The following is a 27,107-nucleotide window of genomic DNA, read 5'->3' on the forward strand; positions in this document are numbered from 1 at the left end:
GGAGCCACCGAATCTGTCCGTCTATCGACAGCGACATCTTTTTCCTCCTGCTCTTCGACTGAGGCAATTTGCTTATTGGACTCCAGGACAGGGACATCCTGTTCTACAGACTCTTTCACGGGAAAAGCCGGTTCATCCACTGGAAAATCTGGTTCATCCAAATCCTCTGGAATTTCTGGGAGGTCGCCCAATGCCCCCCTTTCCAACCCAAAAAGTTCATCATGGACACCATATTCGTCCAATCCATCCGTATTCGACGGAAGCCCGCATGGTGCAGAGCTTTTCCTGGCCATGATGAGGCTAACTTATGGGAAGGCGTCACGGGAACTGAAGGTTAAAGGGTCGTCAGACTTATGATGAATGCAAACGATTGGGGCTTTGAAGTCTATTTTCAATAATAACCGTGATGATAGTGTGTTCGATGAGACGTGGACGCAGGTTTGTTGTGAGTTCAACGAAGCTATGGGTGTAGATGACAAGAGCTCCTAGTTGAGAGTAGGCAGGTTCGTTTGTAGACGACAGGAACGACAGGAACGACAGGGGCGAATTGAGTGTGATTTATAGTATTTTGCGCACTGTGGAAGCGGGACTGTGGTCTAAGAAAAGGTGTTCGCATTATTGCCAATGAAACGTACCAATGGTCCATCATGGGCGAAACTATGGTTCATCCGACGAGATGTGTCATTACTCTTGGCAACGTACTAGGGGACCTCAAACGGTATTAGACAAGTGTGCACCAGCCCTGGATGAGTCTGTCTAGAATAAAGGAAATCCTGGAGTAGATTCACGGATTCGTGGATTGTCAGTTGCTCTTGGACCCAGCTGGCCTCCTTTCGACAATGAGACATGGTCGGGTAACCGTCGTCACTATAACCCATCGGCTGTGCGCTCCAGATCCAAATCTACCAACCATGGCGCTTGCATTGGTTTGTACCGTAGGTTCATGATGCTAGCGTTGACCATCAAGGTCTCTTTACCGAACTCGATAAGTCGACTTGAGCTACTGGCATCGATGAAAGCGGCCTTCCTCTCAACCATTTCGGCCTCATCGACTGGCACAACTTCAGTATCGATGACGTGCTTCTTCCAACCGTCGTCCAAATCGGCATTTGGATTCCAGGTAATCTTTTCTGCACCCCAAGCTTCGTGAATATGACCGAAGCAGTGCAGTCGAGGTTTGCAGCGGCGGGCGGCACGCAGTAGGTGCTCACACCCTACGGGCTTGTTGCGTGATGTCCTGTCGAGAATGCCCATCGGTGGACCATGTGTCATGAGAACATCCACACTTGGGAAGTCGGGGACAGGGGTTTGCGCAATAAGAGTGGCATCGGGGTGCACATGCTTGGCAGAGTTAAATCGATCTTCATGCCGGTTGTAAGGGAATGCCCAATCGCAGAACTCTGGTTGATATGGCGATGAATAGACCTTGGTCAAGGTAAGCAATCAAAGACAACATGTGGATCTTGATGTCTACTACTCACCCGAAGTCTGGCCCCCGAGGCTAGTGTGAACTCCCTCATCCCTTCTTCGAGATAGGTCACACCAGCCCTCTGGGCTCTATCTCCTGTCCACATGGCTTTGGCTAAGGCGGGCATGTTCTCGTCGTACTCTCCCCGCCGATGCATCCATTTGCCCCTGCGGCCGTAGTACTCCTCGTCGAGACTGATGTCGTGGTTACCTGCAATTACTAGTTTGAGCTCTGCGTCGCAATCTCTCAGCATGTCTAGTGTTCTCTGGTACTCATCCAGCGTCCCGATCGTCGTCAGGTCGCCGCAGTGGAGGAGCACGTCAGCCTTGGGCAATGGCTGCCTGAAGGGAATGTGGTGAGTAGCCGAGCCATTGGTAGGCGTCTCGAGGAACGGCTGCGAGCTATGTGTGTCTGATATAATGAGGAAACGTGTTTTCACTGTAGAAGCGGAAGACATTGCTAAGAGAGCTAGACGTCGTCCAAGTACCACGTGCAAAGATGTTGGGCGGTGTGATATGGGTGAGGAAGCCGGCAGATCAGCGGCAATACGAGATTTTATAAACACGGAACGCTTTGAAAGAATAGGCAGCAGACTTTCCCGCGATCATGATCGTTGACGTGGAGTACCTAGCCTGCTCAGGTGGAGTACACGTCGTTGCGGTCAAGCCACATCGCATTCTAGGCTTGTCTTCATTGGATCTAGTTTCGTTTGCAGATGGCTGTGCAGGTCGATATAGAGCTGGAACTTGACTACCTAGGTTTGCCCAACTCTTCATCTTTCATGTCACTATGAAAACAGCTTCACGTCTTTCGAAGCTGAATGTCCTAAACGAACAATCGAACCCTTTTCTCTAAATCTAATGCCTAGGCCGAGCCAAGTCATAGTCGCACTGAGCTAAATACCAAAGCTTTGGCCGCTCAAGCGCCCGCTGCAGACCCTATCGGGCGGTGACGAGGCATCTAGCCAAGCATTCCATTCTATTCAGTTCTCATTCTTGCATAAGGATCTCTCGTTCGGCATTATGCCCAACTATCTACAACCCAGCCCCCTCCTGGCCTACGCATCAGCAGGCAACCCAAGCACCTCCAAACTCCACTCCCACAGTCTATCCTCTTTCTCCACATCATATGCCCACTTCTCATACCCCGGCGCACCTATCGCATAGCCCTCCTCCACCGGCTCCGCAACCTGCACATTATCTAAATACTTCCCACCAGTCCCCTCCCAGCATTTCGCCACGGCCGCCCAGACGGTCGTCGCAGCACCTTGCGCCGGATTCTTCATGAATTCCGCAATACCCGGCGCCTTCTTCCACGCCTCGAGTTGCTCTGCTGATACATACTTCTGCAGCCCCGTCCAGATGCCGCCCGGGTTCAGCGAGCTAGCATGCAAGCCTTGGGGGCCGTACACGCGGTCGATGCGGTTCGCCATCCATATGTTCGCGAGCTTGGATTGGCCGTAGCTGCGACTGGCCTCGTACTCTCCTGCCAGAGTAATGTTGTCGAAGTTCATGTCTGTGTAGCGATGCGCGGTAGAACTGACAGCTACAACCCTTGAGTTGAATTCCGGTGTCGAAGATTTCAGCAGCGTCGGCTTTAACAGTTGGAAAAGCAAGAAATGAGCGAGATGGTTGGTGCCCATCTGGCGCTCGAATCCATCAGCTGTCTTCTCCTCTGGACATGCCATGATCCCCGCGTTGTTGATCAGGATGTTGAGGGTGGAGCTGCGGGAGAGGAAGTCCGCGACGCAGCGTCGCACGCTGTCGAGCGAGTCGAGGTCGAGGGTGATGAGCTCGCAGCGGCCGGGCTCGAGGATGCCCGCAAGGGCATTCTCGCCTTTCTTGACGTCGCGTACGGCGGCGAAGACGCGGGCGCCTGTGGCTTTCATAGCACGAGCAGTATCGATGCCGATGCCGGAGGAGCAGCCGGTGATGAAGGCGACTTTTCCTGTGAGTTTGCCTTCAAGCCCTTCGTCATTGACGATTTGGTCAGCGGTTGGTCGTGCATCTCCGGGGCCTTTGGTGTTGATATGCACGTCGGCGTATCTGGTATATGCAGTGGCCATGGTGGAAGGGATTGGAGGATGAAATTGTATGAAAAGGTTTGTTCTTGCGTGAGATGAGGTAGTGGACTTGAGATGGAGATGTTCGATAGCAATAGGTGCTAGGTCCCCTTTATAGCATTTAAATCCGCTCAAAAACAAGCGGTGGACTTAAGACGTCGTTTCAGCTCCGGTATCACGTGACGTGTAGAGTTGCCAACCTGTGACCTCCAAATTATGGGCACCTTCATAGAGCCGCTAGCATGAAGTTGGAAATATTGCCACCTACATTCTATGCGAGTCTCTAAAGCTGCGCACCTTCACTATCACTTCGCTCCATGATTGCATGGAACATCTTCACAACGTTCAGAATACTTGGGCCCGTTCAGAGTAACGTGAGCGCAATTTCCATGCCCATTATGATCTCACGCGAAATTTCGGTGGAAATATCGTAGATAACTAACGGAAAAAAGGGCTTGGCGCTAGGGCCGCCCTAATAATCAGTCAGACCTCCAATGTTCGTCCGCGTTTTCCAGCCGCATCGTTTGTCAGCGCGGCTTTGCTACTAACGTACAAGGGGGTAACCTGAGCGGGCTGCTCGCCCTCCCTGTCAGTTTTAGGGGCATTATAGTAATATCCTAGGAAAATAGTGCGGGTACGACTATAATGCCCCCAAAACTGACAGGGAGGGCGAGCAGCCCGCTCAGGTTACCCCCTTGTAGTCGGCAAGCTAGTGGGCCATGCAAGCTAGTGGGCCACCCAATTATTGGTGCGATTTAGACCTTTTAGCACCCCAGCAATCTCAACAATCACAGAATATTCCAGATGATATTAAAATAACCACGGATATCATTATCCTAAGTCACAACCTGTTAATTTTTTAGATCTCTTGATAGCCCTGTTTAGCCGCAGTAAAATGTTGCCTAGTTTTGGCCCCAAAATCAAGTAATACCTACAATATCATAGGATTACGCTGCCATACTGCTCCAAACATTCTCTTAGCTATTAAAATGAGCTAGATAGTATATGCAATCTTAAAGCTATACTTTATATCTCGTGGTTGTTGAGATTGCTGGGGTGCTAAAAGGTCTAAATCGCACCAAAAATTGGGTGGCCCACTAGCTTGCATGGCCCACTAGCTTGCCGACTACGTTAAAAGTTTCAAAAGAGCTATATTCCTACTATAGAAACATTAGCAAGTTTCAGCCGGTGAGTATCTTTAGGGCCGCGGAGTTAATCTAAACGCCTAAAAGCGCACTGGATGAGTTGAATTCTCCTGATCAATACATACATAACACGCACATTGCCACCCATCAGAACGCGTAAATGGATATCGTGTACTAGGCTGAATGCCAGAAAGGGATTTTCGAAATGAACTTCAAGGAAGTGGTATAGAGCCCTTTGTCGATTAAATTCATACAACCCAACCCGATGCCCAACCTACGAGGCTGCTCGTTATGCCAATGATCTCCGGTGTACCCCAATATCATAACCTCATATCAAGCTTGCACACTCGCTTATGGCTGCGGCCGCACGCTCTCTGCGTCTCCGTTAGCATGATCATCGTGTCTGTCGACCATGACATAGTCGCGGCCGTTGTGGGACTGAGGAGTCTCTGGCATCGCTCCTGGCATTGATCCTGGCATGGTGTTCTCGGACTCGGTTTGCGGGTTGAGGGTCCGCGGGACGTTGGAGACCTGGGACAGCGGGCTGTTGGACTCTGAGGTGCGGGCCTTGTCGGCTTCGGCAAAGGTACCCTGAATGGGTGTGCGGCGCTGGCTGTTCTTGCGCGAGAAGGCAGCCGTCGGCGACGTCTTGGCCTTGTTCAGACGCTCCTCGGTCTCGCGTAGCTTGGCCTCGAGAGCTTCGAGCTCCTGCGTGTGGGTTGACACTATCTGCTTCCTGGAGATGGTCAGCCTCGAAGGGGTGGGCAATTGGCACTGAAGAGCGTACTTCTGATGGACAGTGCGGTCTAGGGTATCTAAATCTCCGTCGGTCTTGAACAGGCTGTCGAGCTCGGCGGAGAAGTTGCGAGCAATTGTTCTGCACTCAACGGTCAGCGGCACTGGTCACGAGGTAAGCAGCGAAGTACGCACGATTGCGGGCGGCCAGAGGGCTTCCAGTCTCGGTCAGGATCCTCCATCGTGTCCGTATGGCCGTTGTCGACCCCAGAGACGCGGCTCGTGGTCGGAAGGGCCGTGGGAAGCTGCCGCAGTGGCGAGGGGCAGATGCAGCTAGGTGGAGAATGGTAGAAGCGGAGCAGTGGACGACGCCGCGATATCACGGCGAGTTGAGTATGTCGCAAGCAGGGACGGGGCGCTGGGTCCCGCTGCGGTCGTGCTCCGTGGCCGCAGATGTCTGGGGAGCTCCAGCGCGAGTCCGAATAGGAGGCCTTGGTCTGGCATCAATTTCCCCTGGATCGGCGGCGCACTGCTTGGGCGCTGGGCAGACAGCCACACAGCCTCCATCGGGGCGACGAGCCCTGGAGGTCGCAACGGCAGCAGCGACGTCCAGCAGAGACAGGCCCGCTGGACGCCCATGCCTCACCGTGCATCCAGGTCTCATGTGGCCTCTGCGAGTAGCTTCACCCACGCTGCACGCCGTCAGAAGCAACAATATATCTTCTCCGTCGCACGTGCACCGCGCTGCTCCCTGCCTAGCTCACTCTCCATGGTCGTTATTGGCCGTCCTGCCGTGCTCAGCCCGTCGTGCCGTCCAGCTGTGAGCCGCAGCCCGGCCGCCGGTCGCAAAAAACCCACCCTACCACCAGACCGTGAAGCACCCTCCGCCATCCCAGCGCTCTCCCAGGCGCGAAATCCATCTCGCCGTCAGTGCCTCCAGCCTCGCCCTGCTGAGAGCCGTCTTTGCTGATAATGAGAGCAGTGCCGCCGCCGTGCTGGCTCCTCTACCGCGTCCTCACCCTCGCCCGCGTCCCCCAAAAGCCCAGCGCGCCCGGGGGATGAGTACTATTGACACGCCCTACTCGCCGCTCGAGACCCTGCTGCTCTTCCAATCCCTCGCTGCTTATGGCGTAGAACCCGCCGTCTTCAGCAGAATCTCGGATCTGCTGAAGAAAAACCCCCACATCACCTCCTCCGACCGCTTCGAGGTCGGCCGCCTGAGCCCAGACTCGCTGCGCAACTGGTACCTCAAGGAGCTGAAGCGCGAGGCCCAAAGCGAGAAGCATGACGGCGCAAACGGCGATAGCGAGGGACACAATGGAGAGGTCCAAAACCCACGGAAGCGCAAGGCTCCCAGCCCGAGCTTTCCCACGGTGCAAGAAGCATCGCAGCACACCCATCTCATCCCGAGACTGGTTGCGAAGCTCTATTCGGGATACAGGGCCCATGTGACCGAGTTGATCCGGGACGACGAACGCAGATACGACCGGCTGCAGCGCGACCTGGAGGAAATCGAGCAAGGGAAATGGGACGACAGGTTGCAGCAAGACACGAACGGGACGGGAAAGAAGCCTGCGAGACAGAGCCAGACGCCAACCAAGCACGCCTCACAAAGGGCAACGCCAGATGATACAGCAACAGCAGGCTCTTTGGTTCCTCCGACCACTGCACAGAAACCTAGTAGCGCAGAGCAGACGACTCCGAAGCCAGTGGAAACTCGAAATGGTCAGCCCACTCTTCAACCAGAGAGTAAACCCGAGCCTGATCCGTCTCCTCGCAAAACCACAGCATTGTTGGATAGCCAAGCGCCACCGGCTACACCTCACCTAACCCAACCTCAACCACCAAATACTCCAGGCCATGCTCGGATACCGTCTCAGCCTCAAGGACCCCCGAAGCCTCCGCTAACGCAGTATCCCGCAGCTGGGTATACCACATCGCCTACAGCCGTCCATCGTTCTCCGTATCCTCCCCAGCCTCACTCCGGTCAATTTCCGATATCCTCAGCTAGTCCAAATGCTCCAAGTGCTGCACCAGCAGGCCACCCCCCGTCTCCCGCCGGAGTCCCTGCGTATTCTACCCAATATCCTCAGCTACCTCCTTCGCCATACTCTGCGAACGGCGTGCCACAATACCCTGGACCGTCTCCTGACCATCTTCAATACCCTCCGACCGCGCAGCGGTATCCAGGGCCGTACACCCCTGGACAGCCATCCCCCGGTCCAGTGCCTTCTTCTCAGACTCCACAACAGCAGCGGAGCTACTATGCTCCGTATGCAACACACCAAACTCCGTATCCTCCGACTCAGCAAGCGCATCAGGCTCCTCCCATCATGCAATACATGCTTCCACCATTCCAGGTGACTCCTCAGGACCCAACTCGAGCATATCAGCAACAGCAAAAGACCGCTCAGCAGGTCCAGGTATCGACGCCGAACAATAGGCAGCCTCTTGTTGCTACACAAACTACATCTGGAACCTCTCAACCATCCGCACAGCCGCAGTTTCCACCTCGTGTGCTTCCAGGACATCTTCAAGGTCCATTTTCCACTCCTTCTGGTGTACGAGGTCCGCGTCCGTCTCTCACACTTGCCACGCCAAGTAGCGTCACTCGCTGGAAACATTCTGCGCAGAAGCCTCCACGATCTCCCGTCCGCGCTCCTTCCCCAGAACCCCTAAGTGATGCGGAAAATGACGTCAAAGAACCCGCTCAGAAGGCGTCATCATCGAAGAGTGCAAGTAAGCGGAAAACCAAGTCGAAGGATACCCTGAGGACCGAAGACATCTCTGGCGATGTCGGTGTGCGGCAAATGCGCAGCGGGCGAATTCAGCCGACAAGACCACGAGGAGGCAGTGTCACGCCGTCCGTTGTAGGGAGCTCCATTCGTGGCCGGACCAGGAGTCAGTCGGTGACATCTCACACGGAAACCATGTCCGCAGATCACGAATCGGCTATGGGATATAAAGTAAAGACAGAGCCGGGAACGTCTGCTGATATGATTGATGATGATCGCAGCGCAACCAATACGCCAGTAGTTGCCACACGCCGACGTGGCGGCACATTACAATCTCTTCAATCAAACAAACGGAAACGAAACGTCCGAGAAACGTCAGTGGCCGACTCAGAGGAAATGCCAAGCACGCCTGGTTTGCAGACGGTCGTAGCTCCTCGACACTTCTCTCGCATGTGTAACCCAATCATGAACGACATCCTGTCACACAAGCACGCATCCATCTTCAGTAACCCGGTCAAAGAGAAGGATGCGGAAGGTTACTACGACATCATCAAGCGACCTCAGGATCTGAAGTCAATTCGAACGGCGATTGCGGCAGGGGCTAAGGCCGTCCAAGCTGCGGCCAGCTCTGATACTCCCGCGGGTAGCCCTGGCGGAGGAGGAGGTAATGTGATACTTCCATTGAGCCCAGAAGTAGTGCCACCCAAAGCGATCGTCAATTCTGCTCAATTGGAGAAGGAGTTCATGCGCATGTTCGCCAACGCGGTCATGTTCAATACGGGCGAAGACGGCGTGGTGCAGGATGCAAAGGAAATGTACGAGGCAGTAGAGAAGAGCGTGACTACATGGCGTAGTAGCGCAGAACGAACAACGGGGCGGATGGAGAGCGAGGATATCGGTGCAGAGGACGATGCACCGACGACGGTTAAGCGGCGAAAGATGTAGAGCGCTTGCTTGAAATTTGAATATTAGAGTAATCCCACAACTCCCACATACCCGTGGACTACTACATCTTTTGGTGAGGACGAAAGACCCCTGCACGGGTAGTCCAGAAGAGTCTTGGCGACCTTATTTCGACCTCCCCTTGCCCACTTCTCCTTTTACTTCTTGCTCACTCCCACACTCCATCTATGTTCCATCGATCACTCCACTCATCTCATCTTATCAATACATTTGTCGGTCTTTGTCAGCCCAGTCATTTGGCATAAATGCATGCTCGAATGACGGCACGTAGTGCCATCGAAGCCAATGACGTAAAGGATACGACCAGTGCACTTAGCAGCATAGCTGCGATCGAGGTTGGGTCATAGCTTGATAATTCTATCAAATTGTCGACCTGCCCGATCAACTCCAGGACATTCCTCTCGTGCACTGTGCATTTACTGCTGCAATTCTATCAATTCTCGGGATCTATGCCAACCAGATGTCGCTCTCAACTCCCACCGGACTTCTTCGCGCTCTCATAGAGTCATTCATGTCTTTACCATCTTTCGCGACTGACGATGCTGAAATTGTCATGGTCGATCAGCAAGACGCCCGATGTGAAGAGACCGCAGACCTGACATTCATCACTGACAAACAGAAAATATTAACATCCATCAATTTTCAGGAAAGGTATATCGGGCTTTCCCGCAATAACTTTACCGCAAGCGTGTTCGAGAAGACCTTTAGTCTCTTCTCAAACCCTGAGGATTGGCTCCGATTGAAAGAGGTGGCGCCACAAATCACATGACATTTCGCCCACCTCTTTGCACCTCTGAATGGACTAACGGCTCCTTAGAATCGTCTATCACGTAGACTTCACTTGCGGAAGTTTCCCTCGAGTTCTCAGGTTCTAGCTATTCATTCATAGCTTTCATCAGCATGGGCTCTGAGTGTAGCCAACCAACCAACCAAGACCCACGTCCTCGTATCAAAAGCTTGTGTGTCGGATGACACAGTCATTTAATTCTCGGTCGCAGACGTTACAATACAGCGTAGGGTATTGTAATCTAGAAAGATACGCCGCCAAGGTTTTTTTTCAGGATCAAGCCCAGGCTGGCCTGAAGTCGCTTCTTATTGTATCTCCATTCTATTTGCTGATCTGCCGGACAGGCCGAACATGTTCATCTCTACAAGGCGTCTCCGTGTTTTGAGAAGAATCTTCACATCAGCTCGACAAGCGAAGGCGAGCGCGTTGGATCTCATTGGAGGGTGCACCACCATCGCCCTCGAGCCAGGTGATAGTGGCGAATATCGCGAGAGCGACGACCTGGCGAAAAAGCATCCCATCATCTACGAGGGACCTCGTTTGATAGTGTAATGCCGACGGGAACCGCGTTTTGATCAAAGGACGTCATTCTTCCCAAAGTCAAGAGAGTGTGGTGTGATGTCGCCAAGACCATCACCGGCCACCCCTTGTCCACGATCCACAGTGCGTTGCCGGTCCACTAGGTTCAGATCTTATGGCAATCTTGCATAGGGATGCAAGATTGCCATGCTGGCTTGACATGGGCCAGGGGCTAGGGTCTGAACCCATGGGGTGGCGTATGTATGTGCCGCGGCGAAGCCGCAGTCACTGGCGTGTGGTTGAATCACTTCCACTCCGCTCTGGGCATAAAAGGGTCCAGTGGTCTCAGTAACGCCCCCGCCTTCCTCCCTTAAGCTCGCCGCAGAGCAGACTGGAGCGGATGGCTTGACCGTGTCCACTGCTCACCCCTGCATACAATTCACTACTATCCGCCACCATCACGTCGTCCTAAACGAGAGCATGGCAATTTTCATCGAGTCTACTATATGAGGAGTCGAGAATCCGGTTTGTGCATCCCATCTACCATGTCCGACTTTCCATCTACGGTATCCTTTCCTTTCACTGAAAATGCAGCCTCTTGTGGCTAGTGCCATTCGCTTAGCAATCTCCACTCGCTTCCGCACTGTCCCGCCATCCAACTGCGAGGCTATGTTGCAGACGTACGATACCTTGCTTAGATTCCTATGGTTCTCGACCTGCATCTATTGCTCCGGGTGCATGCACGCCGGGAATTCCAAGCGGAAGCATCGGCAGCCCAGACGAAGTGATGTAGCGTCATAGCGTTGTGCGAGGACGCTGTGAAGTCATATCGACGACATGTAACTATCGTCAGACTAGCAATTATGTCAAGGCAATTATGTCAAGGCAACATGGGACGCGGAGGGGGGGGCCGTTTCCGATTCGAAGATTGAGGGTTTGGGAGTATGATGTGGTCAAAGCATGAGCTTCCGTAGCTTTGGAGACGAAGCCATCGAAAGTTAGCGGGGCGGTGTCGAGCCTAAACCATTGGTGGGGAACTTGAATGCTGAGCCGTAGTAAAGTTTAGGAAGCTAGCTCTGGCTTTGGTATCAGAGACGCTGAAAAAGGGGCCAAGGATATTTAGAACATGTGAGCTGATTTTTCAATTCCCTACCATCCATCGCATCCAACTTCGTCTCTTTTTCCTACCTTCACGTTCATCAAAGGACACGCTCAAGAAAAAGGTTGAGAGTATAGCTTAAAGTCTCGAATTACTACGAAAGCTTCTCTGCTAGCCAGATGCCAGAACAAGAAAAGGCTGTGCATACTGCACTCTGGAAGCTTTTGGAAAAGTTCAGATAACCGCCAGTATCCGGCAGACCGGCTACCGCTACCGCAACCCTCCTTTTGTCCACATTCGTTTCGTTATCTCATAACAACTCCGGGTATCATTAATTCAACATCTCTCAAGTGAAGGAGCTAGTGGAGATCTGAAGGCAAGAAGAACTGGCCCTTGCTAAACTCCAATCAGGACGACGATGCTTTTGAAATCGTCGTCCATCACGCCCTCTTGACCAGATAAGCGGCGAATTGCGAAATGTACAAAGAAGGCTGCACAAAAAGGTTTCTAAAAATCGAAAGCGAAGGCTCGCAAAGAGCCCCAGGATCATTGGAGGGACTGGAGCGATGCGGACGACGTCGAAGAATTGGTGCGGTTCTTATTCCAGCCAATATTCTGGAGCTTGCTCCGTGGTCCCCGGTTCGCGTTTGCTGACGGAATGGGTCGAATACCGCGAAGGCGCTCGTTCTCCTCGGCCAGTCTCTCATGCTCGGCTTCCATGAACTTGATGTAGTCGATGGCGCTGGCGAGGACGGTCGCCTTGCTGGGCTTGGGCGGGCCGGTTAGGTCAGAAGAGTCGCGCTGCGGGAGGGTGGGGACCGCGCGGCGGAGGCGTTCGAGCTCCGAGTTGAGACCCTCGCGGTACTTGCGCTCGACTTGGTTATGGGGGAGGCGCCGACTGTTGCGGTACTTTTGCGAATCGGCGTAAGAGGTGTCGTTGGTCGGGTCAGACTCGATACGGTTGATCCTAGGGCGGCCGCGCTTGCGTGCTACGCGTTTGGGTTCCGGCTCTTCGGTGTTCTCCGAGGGGGACGACTCGCGTTTCAAAGAGGTGGTCGGTGAAGTAGGCTGGGCTTCAAAGCTAGCCTGGGAACCGTCACCGCAAAGCGAGGGCGTGGGCGAGGTATTGCGGGAGGGGGAGAAAGTGTTTGTGTCGAGGGTGCCGAATGGGAGGTTGTTCGGCGCGAATGTGTCAAAGCTGTTCAGCTGGCCGAAGGGTGCTTTGTTCTGCCAGAGCGACTCCAGAGGCTGGGCTACAGGGGCGGCGGCGACGGGGAGCGTCGCAGTGAGCATAGCCTGGCTTTTGGTCGCAAACCCGATGGGGGACTCGATGCTCGCGGCCGGGCGGTCAAAGAAATCCGGAACGACCCATTCGTCGAGCGAGTAGTCGGGCTGCATACTGAAAGCGTCGGCGAGGTAGGCCTTGTCGTATGTGTCGGTGTATGGGAACTCTTCAGTGGAGGGGCTGTTGTCGGTAGATGCTACCAGGGGGTAAGTTGGCGTGCCGAGAAAAAGAGAAGAGGGGTTCATCTCACCAGCTGTGCGGGCCATTGCGTCAGTCGGCAAGAAGGGGCTCCAGTCAACAGTCATGGTAGGAAGAAGAGTGTGTGTAAAAAGAGTCGGTATTGTTTGCAACGAATGCTGGATGCGGGCAGTAAGTGTCAGAGGATCAACGGATCAATGCAACTGCTTAAGAGTATGGAGTGTGGTGGTCGGGCTGGCCAGTGCTATGGTATGGGAAGCCAGTATTCGGGGTCCAGTGGCAACCTTATATTCGGAGACGGGCCCGTAGCCGTGCAGCAGAGTTGCATCAGGGTGCAGGACGAGTCTCGTCGGCGCTACCCGTTTGAGCGAGGCCTAGCAGGTGCTGGGGCAGTCTTTGGAGTTCTGCATGAGTGGAACGACAAACATACGACTCTGCGCCCAGTCGGTCGTCGGCCTTGCGCGGGAAACGCCGCGGTCAAAAGATAACCGGTCTAGATCGAACCCGCCATGTGCCCCGCTCGCCTGGGCTGTGGCCGTGCAGCATCCCTCCATTCCATCCACGGATGACGGGATGGCTTTCGCTGGAGTATCCTACGCGGACAGCCCGCCGCCTATTAATCCTGCTGCTATACTCGGGCGTACTCCGAAGGATAGAGCCACAGAGCTACAGCAAACACAGCGTAGCAGGAGGTCGTCAGTGGTCGTCTGGGCCACGGAGCTGGCTCCGCTGCAGCGCATAGCTCGGGGGCGAGAAGAAGCCGGAGAGAATATCTTGGTTCTAACGACCGCAGGAAGTGGACCGGCTGCATCGACGATGGGTTCTCTTCGACTTTCCTTATCGACAAATACGCCGCAGATTCCGGGGTTCATGGGTCCAGAGTGGAACGACGCGCAGGCTGGTACATGATTGGACTCTGCTATTCCCGAGCCGGGGTCTGATCGTCGATGCTGCAAGAACAGAGGCTAGATACACAAGCCGGCGTTGGAGGGCCCGGTGAGCCGGAGCCGTTGATCAACACCATGATCTCTATCACCACGATCGATGTATCAAGGACCGTTTCATGACAGACGCCGTGAATAGAACCCGACACCTTGTCCATGATCCTTACGGCGTCCTTGAGAACAATACTCACACAGATTCAGGCCTCCAGCTTCCTTTCTGTCTGCGAAAAGCCTACTTTAGCGAGGTGTTCTTGACGGATTGAGGACTACCCAAAACCCACGATATTCCGGCTTTCGGTTGCCGGGACATGCCACTGCACTATCGCGGAATTGCGGAAACCCTCTTTTCTCTCTGCAGAGCGCCTCTATTGAATACACCTGCAGAAAGGGAGCTGCATCTAACGTCGCTGAAAGTCGCGTCGCGCCACTGATGCGTGATGACGCCGCCAGGGCGTTCCCAAAGTCCCTGCAGACGGTGGCTAATCACGTGTGCCGCCTTGCTAGGCTACCGGCGTAGGAGGGACTGAGCACCGGTACAATTTTGCTGGAAGTTGAAAGCTGGGAGTTGAGCGCTAGTACGCTGCAGAGTCCCAAGACGGATAGAGATACCTACTATGGAAGCAGGTTGCTTGTACGAATTCCGAATGCTCTGATATCTACAACACTGCCTGAATTATCAGGAGCACCCCTCATAGACGCATTAGAACTCCTTCATTGCACAGCAATGACGGCAAAGCAGGCTTGAAAACGAGCAATACTGAGATGGCCGTAATAATACGGGTTCGATTCGGTTCGCAATGACAAACAATACACACATCTGGTTTCCATACACCGTATGAGGGTACGTCACTTAATATGATGCAAGAATGGTGTGTTACTCACGCCACGTTGTGAATGGTTGAAATAGTCGCCAGCCCCGTTTGCGGATCCGCCTTCTCTTCTGACCTTTGACTCTCCATCTCTTTCAAGCCACACCTGCACCCACCTAAGACCTTCCAAGGTTATACCTGCTTCATCCGTGGCGTACAGCATGGTTTGACATGAAGTGGAGTTGACGTCCCGGGCGAGCTAGGATACGCCTATCTACCTATGTTATGGATTTGTTCTGGATTCACGTCCCGAGTGTGGAGTCAATCCTGACAGCAAATCTGTCAGGAGGTGGGGTATTTGGTGGTCAATTCGATGGAAACTTGATTTTGAAATAACATCCATGTAGAATTTACCAGAAGCATATATCCCTCGCAAGCTCGCGCCCAGCCTGCGAGCAGCTACATATCCACTCTTCCGTCCAAATCAAGCTCAAACGCACTCAATGAAGCAACAATCAAGATTCAAACACACAACAAGGGTCTTTGCCGACATGCAACTTCCAGGACAAAAGTGTTCATACGAACACGTGCATAAGCGAGAATTGATACGTCATATGTCGACTACGGAGTAGACTCCGGGCTCTGCTGGCGTCCGTCAACATGTCTTTTCGGCAGATGGTATCACGGGCCGTTGTCTGGAGCTCCGAGATAGGAAAAGTGAGCTGTTATTCGGCTACACGATACTAGTAGCACAATCCGCCTTGGTGGTGTCTGTTGTGGATATAGCAAAATAAGAGCTCTAAATCCTAGTCGCAAACCTGCCTGGAATGATGCACTCTGACGTCTCTACAGACCCGGTTCTTCAGCATATTAAAGCATGACTCGCCGTAACAGCTTTCTTGCAGATGTCGACGCGTCGAGTGGACTCCAGGCTTGCTCGTCTATCGTGAAAACGGTTGCGGCGCAGATTCTCAACTCTACTAGTGTGCTAGGGCGTCTAGTAAGCGCACCTCACACTTCGCGACAGCACCACGCATTCGCGCCTTCGCTCTTCCGACATCGTCTCGACCGACTGTGCTGAGGCAGGCGAGTTGCGTCCCCCTGGAATGTCACCGGCTCACCACCCATGGACCTTGGGTCAGTCGACGAAGGAAAGAAAGAGCCAGGAAAGATGACAGCGTCCAACTCCGATGGTTCTCCGCCAGGTTCAAGGGTCCATGCCCCGCTTTGCACTAGAAGCGCCTCTGAAATCCAAAGATAGGCTCTGGGGGTGGCTCCGGGGCCTCAGGGAGCCACTGGATTCGCTACAGATCGCTGCACGTCGAGGCAATGGGCACGGCGAGACACCAGCTCTTCCTGCAACACCATGCTCACAGCTGCAGCGCTTGCGCTCGTCCCTTGCTAGCAATCATCGTGTTCAAATCGTACGTTTAACACGCCAGAATCTAGAGCAGAGCGACACAGGGTCTTGGAAGTCTGCCGAATCAGCTTCACGATAGGCCCTACGAGGCGTCATGCGAACATCGCATATTTCGATTGCTATGCCCAGAGGATTGAAACGAGAACACACCGCACGCGCAGGCCGCCGAGCTTTTCCCAACGTACGCCGATATTCCGAGAGAAGGCCAGATGCTGAGGTTGAAGCCCAGAAGAGTGTCTTAGGGGGGGATACGAGAATCGCACAGCCACAGCTTCACAAGAGCGACTCTCGCAGTTGAAGATCGCACCGCCCATCGCCTACGACTGTTCAGTAGTGCGAATGTCGTCGCGATCTACCGCAACGAGCTGCGCGAAGCAGTTGCGAATGACATCGTAGCGCAAGCGATCGCAACGACGCTACAACAATCCTTCTCACACGGGGACAAGCCAAGAGAGTGACGGCTCAGTGACGGGAGCTCGAAATCACGACATCGGTAGCACGTCCGCTGATTTTCACTGATAGCGAAAACTCATCGTTCGGATGGCTCGTAGGAGTGATTGCGCCGATGCACATGATGAGGCCCCTCAGCCTCGTTAAGTTAGGCTCGTACGAAGATCCATCCGACGGCCGGAAGCTGTGGAAGTTGTTGGGTGGGTCTTGGTGGCGTGAACATAGTGGGTGACGATACTGGATTTCAGTAGCGGAATCACGACGTTAAAGAAGAATCTTTCATGGTCGCAATCGAAGAAGCAGCTCACTGAATGTCAAGGTCATGTGACTAGCATTTGTAAGTCTTTAGTAAGTCTTTGTTAGCAGGTTCCAGCGTCTTCGTCGATTAGTGAACCTCGAGTTTCCAACGGTCTTGGCAGTTTCGCGAAATTGGTATATCCGAGACGTAATGCAGATACAAGGGTAAGATCTAGCAGCTGTTTTCAGCGAGATCCAGCCGATCTTACTCTTAACTACTCGCCAAATGCTTTAAGTAATCTTGGAAACCTCTAGATTAGACAGATATATGAAACGTGCAACCACATTCCACGTCCTCATACTTCGCGATATGTAGTTTGTAATCGAGAAACAGCTCACTCGGCCGGACTTTTGCTGTCGATGATGCAATTGTTATCGCTAATCAGATGGCACCATGTTGGAATTTTCCAACCGGCAGTTGTGCTTTCAAATCACGACAACACTCCTCGGCCTTACGAGCTGATATAAAGCACAACGTGTACTGTGAGGTTCTCCTTTCTCTCATCTCGATCTTCAGGCATTTTACCGTGTCAGTTTTCTAACGTCGCCTCAGCACTCAATCGCACCTGGAGCCGTCACTTTCTCAGCTCTCAATTTTCTGTTCTTCGTGTTTCCCCGCACATCTCCCTTTCAACCACGGGAAAACGGCGTCTCTCCCACGTATTATGTCATCCAAACTCTTCGAGCCCCTGAAACTCGGCTCTCTCAGCCTCAAGAACCGCCTCGTCCTCGCCCCCCTCACGCGCTTCCGCGCCGCAGACGACCATGTTCACCAGTCCATAGCTGAAGAATACTACGCCCAGCGCGGCTCTGTCCCCGGTACTCTCTTAATCACTGAAGCCACCTTTATCTCAGCCCGCGCGGGTGGCTACCCCAACGTCCCCGGTCTCTGGAGTAAGGAGCAACTCGCAGCCTGGAAAAAGATCACCGACGCCGTCCACGCGAAAGGCAGCTACATCTTCGTGCAGCTCTGGGCGCTCGGTCGCGCCGCCAACCCTCAAGTTTTGGAGAAGGAGGGTGCTGGCCCTCTCGTCAGCTCGAGCGATGTGCCCTTGTCTGAAGACGCGCCAAAGCCGCAGCCGCTGACCGAAAGCGAGATTCAGGAGTATATCCAGGACTACGCCAGGGCCGCCAAGGCCGCGGTTGAGGAAGCGGGCTTCGATGGTGTAGAGGTCCATGGGGCGAACGGCTACCTCATCGACCAGTTCACGCAGGACACGGCCAACAAGCGGACGGACAAGTGGGGCGGGAGCATCGAGAACCGCGCACGCTTTGGGCTCGAGGTCGCGAAAGCCGTCGTTGCTGCTATCGGATCGGAGAGGACCGGCATCAGGTTAAGCCCGTTCAGTGTCTTCCAGGGCATGCGCATGGATGACCCTATTCCACAGTTCTCGTATCTCGTTAAGGGGCTCAAGGAGCTCAAACTCACATATCTCCACCTCGTCGAGAGCCGCATCTCTGGCAACGCGGACGTCGAGTCCTCAGACCATCTTGACCCACTCATCGACATCTGGAGCAATACATCCCCGGTCCTGCTAGCGGGCGGCTTCAGCGCTTCGTCGGCGAAGAAGGCGGTGGATGAGGAGTACAAGGACCGCGATGTGGCTATTGTGTTCGGAAGGCTGTTTATCTCGAACCCAGACTTGGTGTTTAGGATTCAGAACGGTATCGAACTGTCGCCATACGACCGCGAGGACTTTTATAGGGTGAAGAGTGCCCATGGTTATACGGATTTACCGTTCAGCAAGGAGTTCTTGGAGCTTAAGAGTAAGGTGTAGCATCGATGACAGTGCGATTATACCTTAGATTATAGATCCTTTTGTTCGTTACTCCTTAATTGGGTCCTGTGAGTTGTCGTTTTGACAGTGCTGATACGTCCTTGAGACGCCCCCGGAGGTTCTGAGCGTCAGTCACGAGTGATCACTTTCGGCCTGATTTAGGGGCTGCGACAAACGACATCGAAATCAGGCTTCAAATCAGGAGATTTCACGCCTCGTGATTCCTCGTCACAGTACACTGTGGGGTTCCCTTACCTGTCACGTACCTGTCAGGAGTGATCACGAATCTACCCGATTTCGAGGCTGCGTCAAACGACATCGAAATGACCCTTCAAATCACACCTCGTGATTTTCCATCACAGGACACTGCGAGGACACCGTGGGGCCCTTCGCATGTTTCGCGTACCTGTCACGAGCCATCACGCATTGACCTGATTTAGGGGCTGCGTTAAAGGACATCGATATGACCCTTCAAATCGCGCTTCAGGTTTTAGCATTGACGGGACACCGTGAGGTCCCTCGTGGGTGTCACGAACTGGTCAAAAGCGATCACACCTCGACCCGATTTCGGAGGTGCAGCATAGCATATCGAAATGGTCCTTTAAATCGGGCTTTGGTTTTTATCGTTCACAGGACGCCGTGAGGTCCTTCGTGGGTGTCATACACCGGCCAAAAGCGATCGCGCCGCGACCCAATTTAGGGGTCCCAGCAGAGGACATCGAAACAACCCTTCATATCGCGCTTCAAGTTTTATCATTCACACGACGCCGTGAGGTCCTTCGAAGGTGTCACGAACCGGTCAAGAACAATCGACCCCCGACCCCATTCAAGAGGTCCAGTGGTTCACTTCGAAGCCACCCTTCAAATCACGCTCCCGTTTTCCTCATCGATAGACCACCAAGAGGTCCTTCGCATCGCTCGTACATGTGCCAAAAGCATCGTATTTGGGCTCTGATTTCAAAGTCGTGGCAAAGCGCTACCTTGCGGTCTTTGCAGGGAGGACTCATGGTTTCGGGAAAGAAATGAGCGCGACAGTGCGGGATGGAGGGTGCTTTGGGAGTCATGGTTTGGAGGGTATATATTCGGGTTCAATGGGAGTGGTTTCGTTCTCTTCTTCATAACACATTCAACGAGGCTTTCAGAAGGCTAAAAATACCTAGAAGACGCTACATTTGAAATCCTAATACTACCGATATTTCAATACCCCTTTTCACATTCTACCAAACGTACGACGAGCAAGCAATCAACATGTCGCAAAGAGCCTGCCAATTCTATCCAAAGTACGCTGGCTACAGGTGCAAATCTGGCGTAATTGCTCCACCCGAAGGCGGAATCCAATGGAGCTGCGACTCCTGTGTGGTAAAGACAGCGTTCTTCTCTAACCTAATGTACTTCTCGTCTCACAAATTCACCAGAACGATCCCGAAATGCCGCTCCATTGTCGCAAAATCTGCCCCGGACGCTCAGAATACGTGAAGGGGCCCGGGATTGATCATGTCAACGCTATAACGAATGCCGGCAAGCACGACCAATCCACCCGCCCGTACTCCTGTTTCTTCGCAGACAAAGACCCTGAAATACAGGAATTTCTCAACGAACATGTAAATAACATACCCTGGAAAAACAATCGCCACGACGATCTTTGGGTGTACGATGGAAAGCGTTCGAATGGAAGTGTGACGTACCGGTACCAAATCTGCAAGAGCTGCAAGGTAAGTCGGCCATAAGTTCAGGAGAAGCAGCTATGACAAGTAGTCTGACCATGTAGTAGAGCCGGGTAAATCTAGGACCAAGGGAAGAGATACGCCCAGATCTGCGAGACAGCTTCATGAAGAAAAAACACGGACAGACTTGGCGATGGCCAGCCAACCAGCCTGAGGAGGACTAGGCGAACACGACCTGAATGCTGCCCCCTTTACCCTTCCCTTTCTTATTTTTGCTCATAGATTTCCTTGCCCTTCCTCCCGGAACGGTCCTTTGTTTTATACCCCATTGTTTCATTTGCCCCATGTGTTCACGACTCTCTTCTTCCCTAACCTGTTATGGCCCTGTTTTATACCCCATCGGCTACCCAGCCGGTCCTCTCCGTCATTACCGAGTCCCTGTATCCACCACTCTTGTATCCTGTTTTATTTTTTTGGTCGACGTCGGCCTTGCCTCGGTCTGGCCGATGTACCCGTATCGATGAATAGAATATACACCTGCAGGAATCAACTTTCCCGCCATGGCTATACAGATATCTCCCATTCACTGTGATAAACACATATCGCTAGCTCATCATGTATACACGATGTGCTAGGCCAACGATCACTTCAAAAAGTTCAACTTCTACCTCTCCCTCGTACCATTCCCTACGTAGAATCTCTAAACCTGCCACCACCGTTTTCAACCGTCGATCCCCTCATCAAAGCACCTTTCTCTCCCCTCTTTCGCTCCATTCCCCACATAGAACCCCTGAACACCCCCCAAGCCCCCCGCAATGCCACCACCAGCTCCCCCTTCCTCTGCTCCAGCTAACAGCTCCCTTCACCAAAGCCGGACCAGCCGCCTCGACCTCAGCATCATACCCCCCCCTCTTTACCCGAATCGCCACCACGCCTTCCCCAGGCCACTCGCAACTCCTCGTCCTCCACCACCGCCAAGGCTTCCTCCTCGCGGCTCTGGATGAGTATCTCGCCCCCGTCATCCAAGATTGCGACTCCTCCCTCTCCTCCCACCACTTCCGTGAAGTCTTCGTCGCTAACCGGCTTCCCTTCGGCAGAGCAGCTCGGGCCCGTGACCCAGTCCGTGCAGCTTTGCATCCGCGAAATGTGCGCCCACCACGGTATCAATGAGGCGGATGCCGCGCGGCCGGATTGGTATCTGCAGCCGAGGTTCGAGAGGGCGTATGATCGTATGCGGAGGGTCCTGTCGCTGGAGATATTGTCGAAAGCGTTGGAGTATCTTGACTCGACTCAGGTGCGCCATGTGTTTTGAGGCGTAAGGGGGGTTTGAGTGGCGGGGGGGATTGCCGGTGCGACTGGGGAGTATAGTGGGTGTAGTGGGTATAGCCACACCGGCTCGGACGCATGCGGCGGAGGCTGTTCGTCAGTGAGGATGGAGACGCTGGAGAACGTGACGGTGAGGTGTGATGTTCCTGAGGATGCTGAGTGCAGTATCTGCAGAGAATAGCTTACGGACAGAAAAAGAGAGGAGGGGAAAGAGGAGAATCATGTTGGGGATGATGACGAGAATGAGGAGGAGCAAGAAGACCACTATGCTGTTCGCACTATGTGTGGCCACATGTTTGGATCCCATTGCCTTGGAAGCTGGGTTTCGCGCTTCGCTGTCTATCAGGCTAATTGCCCGCAATGCCGCCGTATTTTGGTGGCCGTCGAAGTTGACAACGAGGAGGAGGAGCATAAGGTAGAGGATGGGGCTATGCGACACGAAGTGGCTTTAGATGATCCAGTCCCTGTGCATCCAGCTGAGTCGGATGGTCTTGAGACGCCAGAAGACCCCTCCGATACCGGAGATGGCGAGTACAAAAACTCTCTCGACCTTTTGCATGTCTGCCTAGTTAGCCACGACTAATCGTAGGTGAAGGGGTGTAGGGGCTGCTCTTGTACCGTCATCCCCAGAGGAAAAGATAGTGAGTCTCAACATTGGACCAAAGTTTACACTCCACTAAGATGGTTACAGTTTGTGAAAGAGATGATATTCGCGTGTGGGAGTCACTGAGGATAGAGTGCATTAGATCAATCAAGTACAATACCATATCTTGCGCTCAAAACGGGTCATTATGTGAAACGTGACTGATGGAATAGCTCGCGATACTTTATGCCAAGGAAACAGAAATAGATAGCAAACTAATTCACAACAATCTAGTAGTGGATGAAACGTCTCCAAATAAACTGCAAACCAAAGGCCCACCTGGACATGCTTCTTGCAGATAACTCAATCGTTTATCTCATATTCTACTCTCCCGCCTCACACCATTCCTCTTAAACCCTCACTAACTCCTCCATCTCAATTCCACCAGTCTCCTCTTCGTTTTCCTGCTTGAGGAACCCACCCCACAGATCTCGCATTCCCCTGATTCGACGGATGGCATATGTGACATAGCCTAAGCGAGGATGCTCTGGTATGCATGCGGCGATAAATGTTGACCAGTGTTCAGTACAGACATGGTTTTTGGGGAGCGCCAGTGTACTGTTTTTGGTGGGAGTGATGGCGGTGGGCCTCGATGAGGTACGGTTGGAGGTGGAATTGGAGGTGGTAGCGCGAGGGAGATAGTGGTAGTCCAACATCATCTACTGTGTTTGGTGGGATCGAAGACACTTTCCGAGAGATGTTTGGTGGAAATTTGGACTTCACCGCGGTTTTTGCGGCTCTGTGCGTGGTGAGCTCGGAGTTGTGAGTAGGAAGCAGCGCGGGGAAAGACAACGTTGTTTAAAAAGACTTGGAAGTCTGGGTCGTGAACATCGGTAGCGAAAGTCCTCTGTCGTCGTGGTCCGTAGTTGCGTATCAAAACCTGTCTCATCATTCGGTACCAAGAACCATTCACTATTACGTTTCCAGTCAGCACGCACAATGGCAGAAATCATCATAGATCACAGAGCCATGTTGATTTGATCCACAGATCCCATATCCCACCAGAAGGCCTTGTCTCCCAAGACAGGCCTATAGATGAACTATCGTGACTCTTATATTACAAACCCGATGCCATAATTCAAGGTTCCATACATGATTCGGTGTCGACCGCGCGAGGAGAGGGGATATAAGTACACTAGATCAATCTAATAACGCCATTTTTTAGTGCGCGAGGAGCCGAGTCGAAAGCCTGTTTATACAAATGCGAGAAGGGTGTCGGGATGGATGGAGGTGCGAGGAGGTAGTGGTTGGAGGAGGAGGCGAAAATGGGGCGGCGGTGCTCTACGAGTTCTTGACAACTCCGACTTTGGCGGCCTGTAGAGAGTTAGCAACTTAGAATACGACGGGTGTGTTGTGTTAAAGACTTGCCCTCAAGACCCGTCCATTGAGCAAGAAGCCCTTCTGCTGCGTGTGGAACACGGTCCCATCCTCCTTATCCGGCTGGGGTGTCTGGAACACAGCCTCGTGGATGTTGGGATCAAACTTCATCCCCTCAGTACTCGGGTCGAATCTCTCCAATCCGTGCTTCTTCAACGTGCTCATGAGAATGCTCTCCGTCATCTTGAGGCCATCGTGTAACGTGACGAGGTCCTTATTTTCCGCGTTCAACGATTCGGCTGGAACGGTGATAAGAGCGCGGTCGAGGTTGTCAACAGATTCGACGAGGTCCCGGGCGAATCGTTGGAGGGCGAAATCTTTGGCGGCTTGGACTTCGCGTTTCGTGCGGTCTTGAAGGTTGCGGAAGTCGGCAACGCTGCGGAGGTATTTGTCCTTTACAGGCTGTCAGTAACGGGCTCGGTTTAATTCAGCGAGTCGCTACGAGTCCGTGGATCAAAAGGAATAGACAGAAAGCTGGGCAAGGGCCGTGGGGTGCATATATTGTCGAGGCATACCTTCCAATCCAAAATCTCCTTATCCTTCTTCTCCACCGTCGCCTTCAACTCATCCGCTTCCGATGGCTTCGTCTCTGATGGCTTCGCCTCTTCCTCCTTCGCGGCTTCGCCCTCCTTCGCCGCCGGCGCATCAGAGTACCATCTCGCCGCTGCCCGCTGTGATGGCATGGGCATCACGCGAGCTGTGAACCCCGCCGGCCTCGCGGCCCGTAACGGAGCAAATGATGACTGTGACCGCAGGGCTGCGTTCGCGCTCCGGAGGATATTTCGCTGGATCATGATGGCTGGTTGTGTATGTATGGAGGTGATGGTAAAGATGAGGCGGCGAGAGAAAAATCGGGAATGATGATGGATCCATTGAAGCGGCGGGTGGTCCGTGAGCAGCTAGGAGGTACGACTTCAATTTATTCCTACTCGACATAGCCAGACGACATCCACATCCCAATTGCTGCAATGGCTACAATGAAAACGGGTTCAATATGCCTGCGATGTCTACGAGCTCAGAAATATAAAACTAAAACGCTATCCCTCCGAAACACCACCTCAACCCGACCCTTCTCCGCCACATCTTTCCCTCAGATGCCGCAACGCTCTATAGACGCCTCCTACTACCGCGGCGGCACGTCGCGCGCCCTCATATTCCAACCCAAAGACCTCTCCGTCGACCGCTCATCTTGGCCTCCCATCTTCCTCCAGCTGATGGGCTCCCCAGACCCGTACGGGCGCCAGCTCGACGGCATGGGCGCCGGCATCTCCTCGCTCTCTAAAATATGCATCGTAGCGCCAAGCACACGCCCAGACTGCAATGTCGACTACACATTCGTAGGCATAGGCATTGAGAGAGACGAAGTGGACATGGCGGGGAACTGCGGGAACATGATTAGTGCCATTGGGCCGTATGCTGTCAATTCGGGGCTGTTTGAGGTGGGTAAGGACGGGGAGGTTACGGTGCGGATTCATAACACCAATACTGGAGTTGTGATACGCAGCACATTTCTCGTCGTTGATAGCCAAGTGGTGGTAGAGGGGGACTACACCATTGACGGTGTCGCAGGGACTGGCGCGAAGATACAGCTGGACTTTCTAAGGCCTGGCGGCGCGAAGACGGGGAAGTTGTTGCCGACTGGACAGGTTGTGCAGAAGATTAAGGGAGTCGAGGTCAGTCTTGTGGACGCCGCTAATCCATGTGTTTTTGTAAGAGCGGAAGATGTAGGGGTACCAGGGACGATTTTGCCGGCCGATTTCAACAAGATGCCAGAGAAACTGGCGCTACTGGATGAGATTCGAAGAGCTGGTGCAGTAGCTATGGGACTTGTGAAGAATGAGAGCGAAGTTCCCAGGACGATACCGAAGGTTGGCATTGTGTCGAAGGCGGCCACGCATAAGGTGTTGTCGGGAGAAACAATAGAAGAAAGCTCAGTCGATGTGGTAATCAGGTTCATCTCTGATGAGCAACCGCACCGTGCAAGTCCGTTGACGGCGGCGCTCTGCACGGCTGTCGCGTCGAAGATCAAGGGGTCAATTGTCGAGCAGTGTCTGGCGTCGAAGCCGGTCAATGCAGACATGGTCACGATCGGGCATGCGAGTGGGCGAATACAGATTGACGCTACAATGGATGAAGATGGCGACGCCGAGTGCGCAACTGTTTTTAGGACTGCGAGGAGGATCTTTGATGGTAAAGTGTACTATAACGCATGAGCATTCGACCGGGATGATGTCTTTCTTGTCTGTCATGTCCTATCTATTTTACTGCAGATACCCATCCATGTCAATTCCAACCTTTCAAATAACCAATTTGGACGAAATCTAGCATCCATGCACTAGCAACATACTTAGCATCGAGTTGCTATAAAGGCCCATGCAAGGCATAGCGTTGTTCCAGCGGTACGCACTACGGGTCTCGATGGCGCCAACTACTGCATCTATCCGTCCAGTATCCCTCTCCAGCTCCGACCAGGAACGAAATCTCTTGCTTCGGGCTTATTACTCCTATTGAAAATCGCTCACGTCTTTATACTTCCTATCACAGCAATACTAGTTCTAGGCCCGAAGGCAGCTATGCGCATCGAACGCGCCTCATCTCCACCCTCCGTTTGCATATCCACAGCGACGGCATCGGACATATATCCCCCACACCGCTCCGACTCGCAGAAAACTGGGAGTCCCCGACCCCTCAGCGCCTTTCCCATCATCTTCATCCCTCATTCGCGGTGTCTTGTCGTACTGCGTCGCCTGAATACATACGTACATCTCCATCGAGGTCAAAGTCGAAGCCAAGTCTACCTCAAAGTCAAAGCCGAGTCCATCCCCAGACCACCAGTACGCCTCCTCCCCCCCTTTTCTCTCCGCCCTAAGCATCCCAGCAATGCCAATCTCTTACACCACCTCGCCCACAACCTCTTCCTCGCCCACTTCATCTACAACAACCAACCCCCTCTCCCTTCCTCCCTTCCTCTACCGCGTCGACTACCCAGGCTCACGCACCGTCCTCACCGCGACCGGTTTCGTCGCCGCAAATACCACAACCACTATCTCGTCCACCACTGCTCTACGCCACCACGCCAGCGCCCACTTCGACTGGCGCTCTCGCTCGCCCTCCCCCTTCATCTCCCTCTTCGCTGATCGCGCGCACGCTATCAACTGGGCGCAAGCTATCAGTGCCTTGAAGGGAGATGCAGTGTGCTATGTCACGCAGATCAACACGGCTGCACTCGGACCTGGACCCATCTTTCGCGCGGCGGATTTGTTAGGTGCTGGAGCTGGGGAAGGGGGAGGGGGAGGGGGCCAACATGAGAGCGAGTATCTGGTGCTTTGGCGGATTCCGATTGAGGCGTGTGTTGGGGAGGTGGTTGTGAGAGCGGGAGGAGGCTCCGTGAGGGGTATGGGGT

At 53.4% G+C, this 27,107-nt stretch overlaps 12 protein-coding genes across 12 annotated transcripts; 7 read left to right on the plus strand and 5 right to left on the minus strand.

The window, feature by feature from the left end:
• Positions 1-495: 495 nt before the first annotated feature.
• On the minus strand, positions 496-2,031 carry BDZ99DRAFT_509244 (Metallo-dependent phosphatase). The gene is made up of 2 exons (XM_033724390.1): positions 1,482-2,031; positions 496-1,425 (listed from the first exon to the last, which is right to left on the minus strand). Exons 1-2 carry the CDS (start codon positions 1,923-1,925, stop codon positions 868-870), a joined length of 1,002 nt encoding a protein of 333 aa, XP_033575652.1. The 5' UTR covers positions 1,926-2,031; the 3' UTR covers positions 496-867.
• Positions 2,032-2,221: 190 nt separating this feature from the next.
• On the minus strand, positions 2,222-3,640 carry BDZ99DRAFT_463588 (NAD(P)-binding protein). The gene has a single exon (XM_033720114.1). The coding sequence runs from the start codon at positions 3,531-3,533 to the stop codon at positions 2,526-2,528; it is 1,008 nt and encodes a 335-aa protein (XP_033575653.1). The 5' UTR covers positions 3,534-3,640; the 3' UTR covers positions 2,222-2,525.
• Positions 3,641-5,026: 1,386 nt separating this feature from the next.
• On the minus strand, positions 5,027-5,652 carry BDZ99DRAFT_389336 (uncharacterized protein; the record flags this gene model as incomplete). The annotated part of the gene is made up of 4 exons (XM_033715628.1): positions 5,027-5,167; positions 5,207-5,411; positions 5,463-5,552; positions 5,606-5,652. 4 exons carry the CDS (start codon positions 5,650-5,652, stop codon positions 5,027-5,029), a joined length of 483 nt encoding a protein of 160 aa, XP_033575654.1.
• Positions 5,653-6,179: 527 nt separating this feature from the next.
• Positions 6,180-9,515, plus strand: BDZ99DRAFT_571590 (uncharacterized protein; the record flags this gene model as incomplete). Its single annotated transcript, XM_033728106.1, has 2 exons — positions 6,180-6,340; positions 6,393-9,515. 2 exons carry the CDS (start codon positions 6,180-6,182, stop codon positions 9,088-9,090), a joined length of 2,859 nt encoding a protein of 952 aa, XP_033575655.1. The 3' UTR covers positions 9,091-9,515.
• Positions 9,516-12,059: 2,544 nt separating this feature from the next.
• Positions 12,060-13,064, minus strand: BDZ99DRAFT_499118 (uncharacterized protein; the record flags this gene model as incomplete). The annotated part of the gene is made up of 1 exon (XM_033723623.1): positions 12,060-13,064. The coding sequence occupies one exon, from the start codon at positions 13,062-13,064 to the stop codon at positions 12,060-12,062; it is 1,005 nt and encodes a 334-aa protein (XP_033575656.1).
• A 340-nt stretch (positions 13,065-13,404) lies between these two features.
• On the plus strand, positions 13,405-13,905 carry BDZ99DRAFT_521191 (uncharacterized protein; the record flags this gene model as incomplete). Its single annotated transcript, XM_033725604.1, has 1 exon — positions 13,405-13,905. The coding sequence occupies one exon, from the start codon at positions 13,405-13,407 to the stop codon at positions 13,903-13,905; it is 501 nt and encodes a 166-aa protein (XP_033575657.1).
• Positions 13,906-17,581: 3,676 nt separating this feature from the next.
• Positions 17,582-18,694, plus strand: BDZ99DRAFT_389192 (FMN-linked oxidoreductase; the record flags this gene model as incomplete). Its single annotated transcript, XM_033715618.1, has 1 exon — positions 17,582-18,694. One exon carries the CDS (start codon positions 17,582-17,584, stop codon positions 18,692-18,694), a length of 1,113 nt encoding a protein of 370 aa, XP_033575658.1.
• Positions 18,695-19,850: 1,156 nt separating this feature from the next.
• BDZ99DRAFT_37868 (uncharacterized protein) lies at positions 19,851-20,929 on the plus strand. The gene is made up of 3 exons (XM_033715119.1): positions 19,851-20,053; positions 20,110-20,406; positions 20,466-20,929. The coding sequence occupies exons 1-3, from the start codon at positions 19,943-19,945 to the stop codon at positions 20,580-20,582; spliced, it is 525 nt and encodes a 174-aa protein (XP_033575659.1). The 5' UTR covers positions 19,851-19,942; the 3' UTR covers positions 20,583-20,929.
• A 959-nt stretch (positions 20,930-21,888) lies between these two features.
• On the plus strand, positions 21,889-22,497 carry BDZ99DRAFT_37925 (uncharacterized protein). Its single transcript, XM_033715141.1, has 2 exons — positions 21,889-22,325; positions 22,376-22,497. Exon 1 carries the CDS (start codon positions 21,965-21,967, stop codon positions 22,265-22,267), a length of 303 nt encoding a protein of 100 aa, XP_033575660.1. The 5' UTR covers positions 21,889-21,964; the 3' UTR covers positions 22,268-22,325; positions 22,376-22,497.
• An 816-nt stretch (positions 22,498-23,313) lies between these two features.
• BDZ99DRAFT_532652 (mitochondrial co-chaperone-like protein GrpE) lies at positions 23,314-24,498 on the minus strand (the record flags this gene model as incomplete). Its single annotated transcript, XM_033726487.1, has 3 exons — positions 23,314-23,641; positions 23,696-24,097; positions 24,220-24,498. 3 exons carry the CDS (start codon positions 24,496-24,498, stop codon positions 23,609-23,611), a joined length of 714 nt encoding a protein of 237 aa, XP_033575661.1. The 3' UTR covers positions 23,314-23,608.
• Positions 24,499-24,681: 183 nt separating this feature from the next.
• On the plus strand, positions 24,682-25,917 carry BDZ99DRAFT_444427 (DUF453-domain-containing protein; the record flags this gene model as incomplete). Its single annotated transcript, XM_033717886.1, has 1 exon — positions 24,682-25,917. The coding sequence occupies one exon, from the start codon at positions 24,682-24,684 to the stop codon at positions 25,915-25,917; it is 1,236 nt and encodes a 411-aa protein (XP_033575662.1).
• Positions 25,918-26,611: 694 nt separating this feature from the next.
• On the plus strand, positions 26,612-27,088 carry BDZ99DRAFT_418067 (uncharacterized protein; the record flags this gene model as incomplete). Its single annotated transcript, XM_033716844.1, has 1 exon — positions 26,612-27,088. A coding segment is annotated over one exon (477 nt), but the record flags the coding sequence as incomplete, so codon positions are not given.
• Between the last annotated feature and the right edge of the window lie 19 nt (positions 27,089-27,107).

The sequence above is a fragment of the Mytilinidion resinicola genome, assembly GCF_010093595.1.
Source record: "Mytilinidion resinicola strain CBS 304.34 unplaced genomic scaffold BDZ99scaffold_11, whole genome shotgun sequence".
Lineage (NCBI taxonomy): Eukaryota > Fungi > Ascomycota > Dothideomycetes > Mytilinidiales > Mytilinidiaceae > Mytilinidion > Mytilinidion resinicola.

Bases quoted from the DNA above. Each gene is read 5' to 3' on its own strand.
- BDZ99DRAFT_509244 (XM_033724390.1), bottom strand. From the start codon at position 1,925: ATGTCTTCCGCTTCTACAGTGAAAACACGTTTCCTCATTATATCAGAC. The intron at 1,426-1,481 runs GTGAGTAGTAGA...ACCTTGACCAAG, and splicing joins CCTCGGGGGCCAGACTTCGG to GTCTATTCATCGCCATATCA.
- BDZ99DRAFT_463588 (XM_033720114.1), bottom strand. From the start codon at position 3,533: ATGGCCACTGCATATACCAGATACGCCGACGTGCATATCAACACCAAA.
- BDZ99DRAFT_37868 (XM_033715119.1), top strand. From the start codon at position 19,943: ATGTCGCAAAGAGCCTGCCAATTCTATCCAAAGTACGCTGGCTACAGG. The intron at 20,054-20,109 runs GTAAAGACAGCG...CAAATTCACCAG, and splicing joins GGAGCTGCGACTCCTGTGTG to AACGATCCCGAAATGCCGCT. The intron at 20,407-20,465 runs GTAAGTCGGCCA...ACCATGTAGTAG, and splicing joins AAATCTGCAAGAGCTGCAAG to AGCCGGGTAAATCTAGGACC.
- BDZ99DRAFT_37925 (XM_033715141.1), top strand. From the start codon at position 21,965: ATGTGTGGCCACATGTTTGGATCCCATTGCCTTGGAAGCTGGGTTTCG.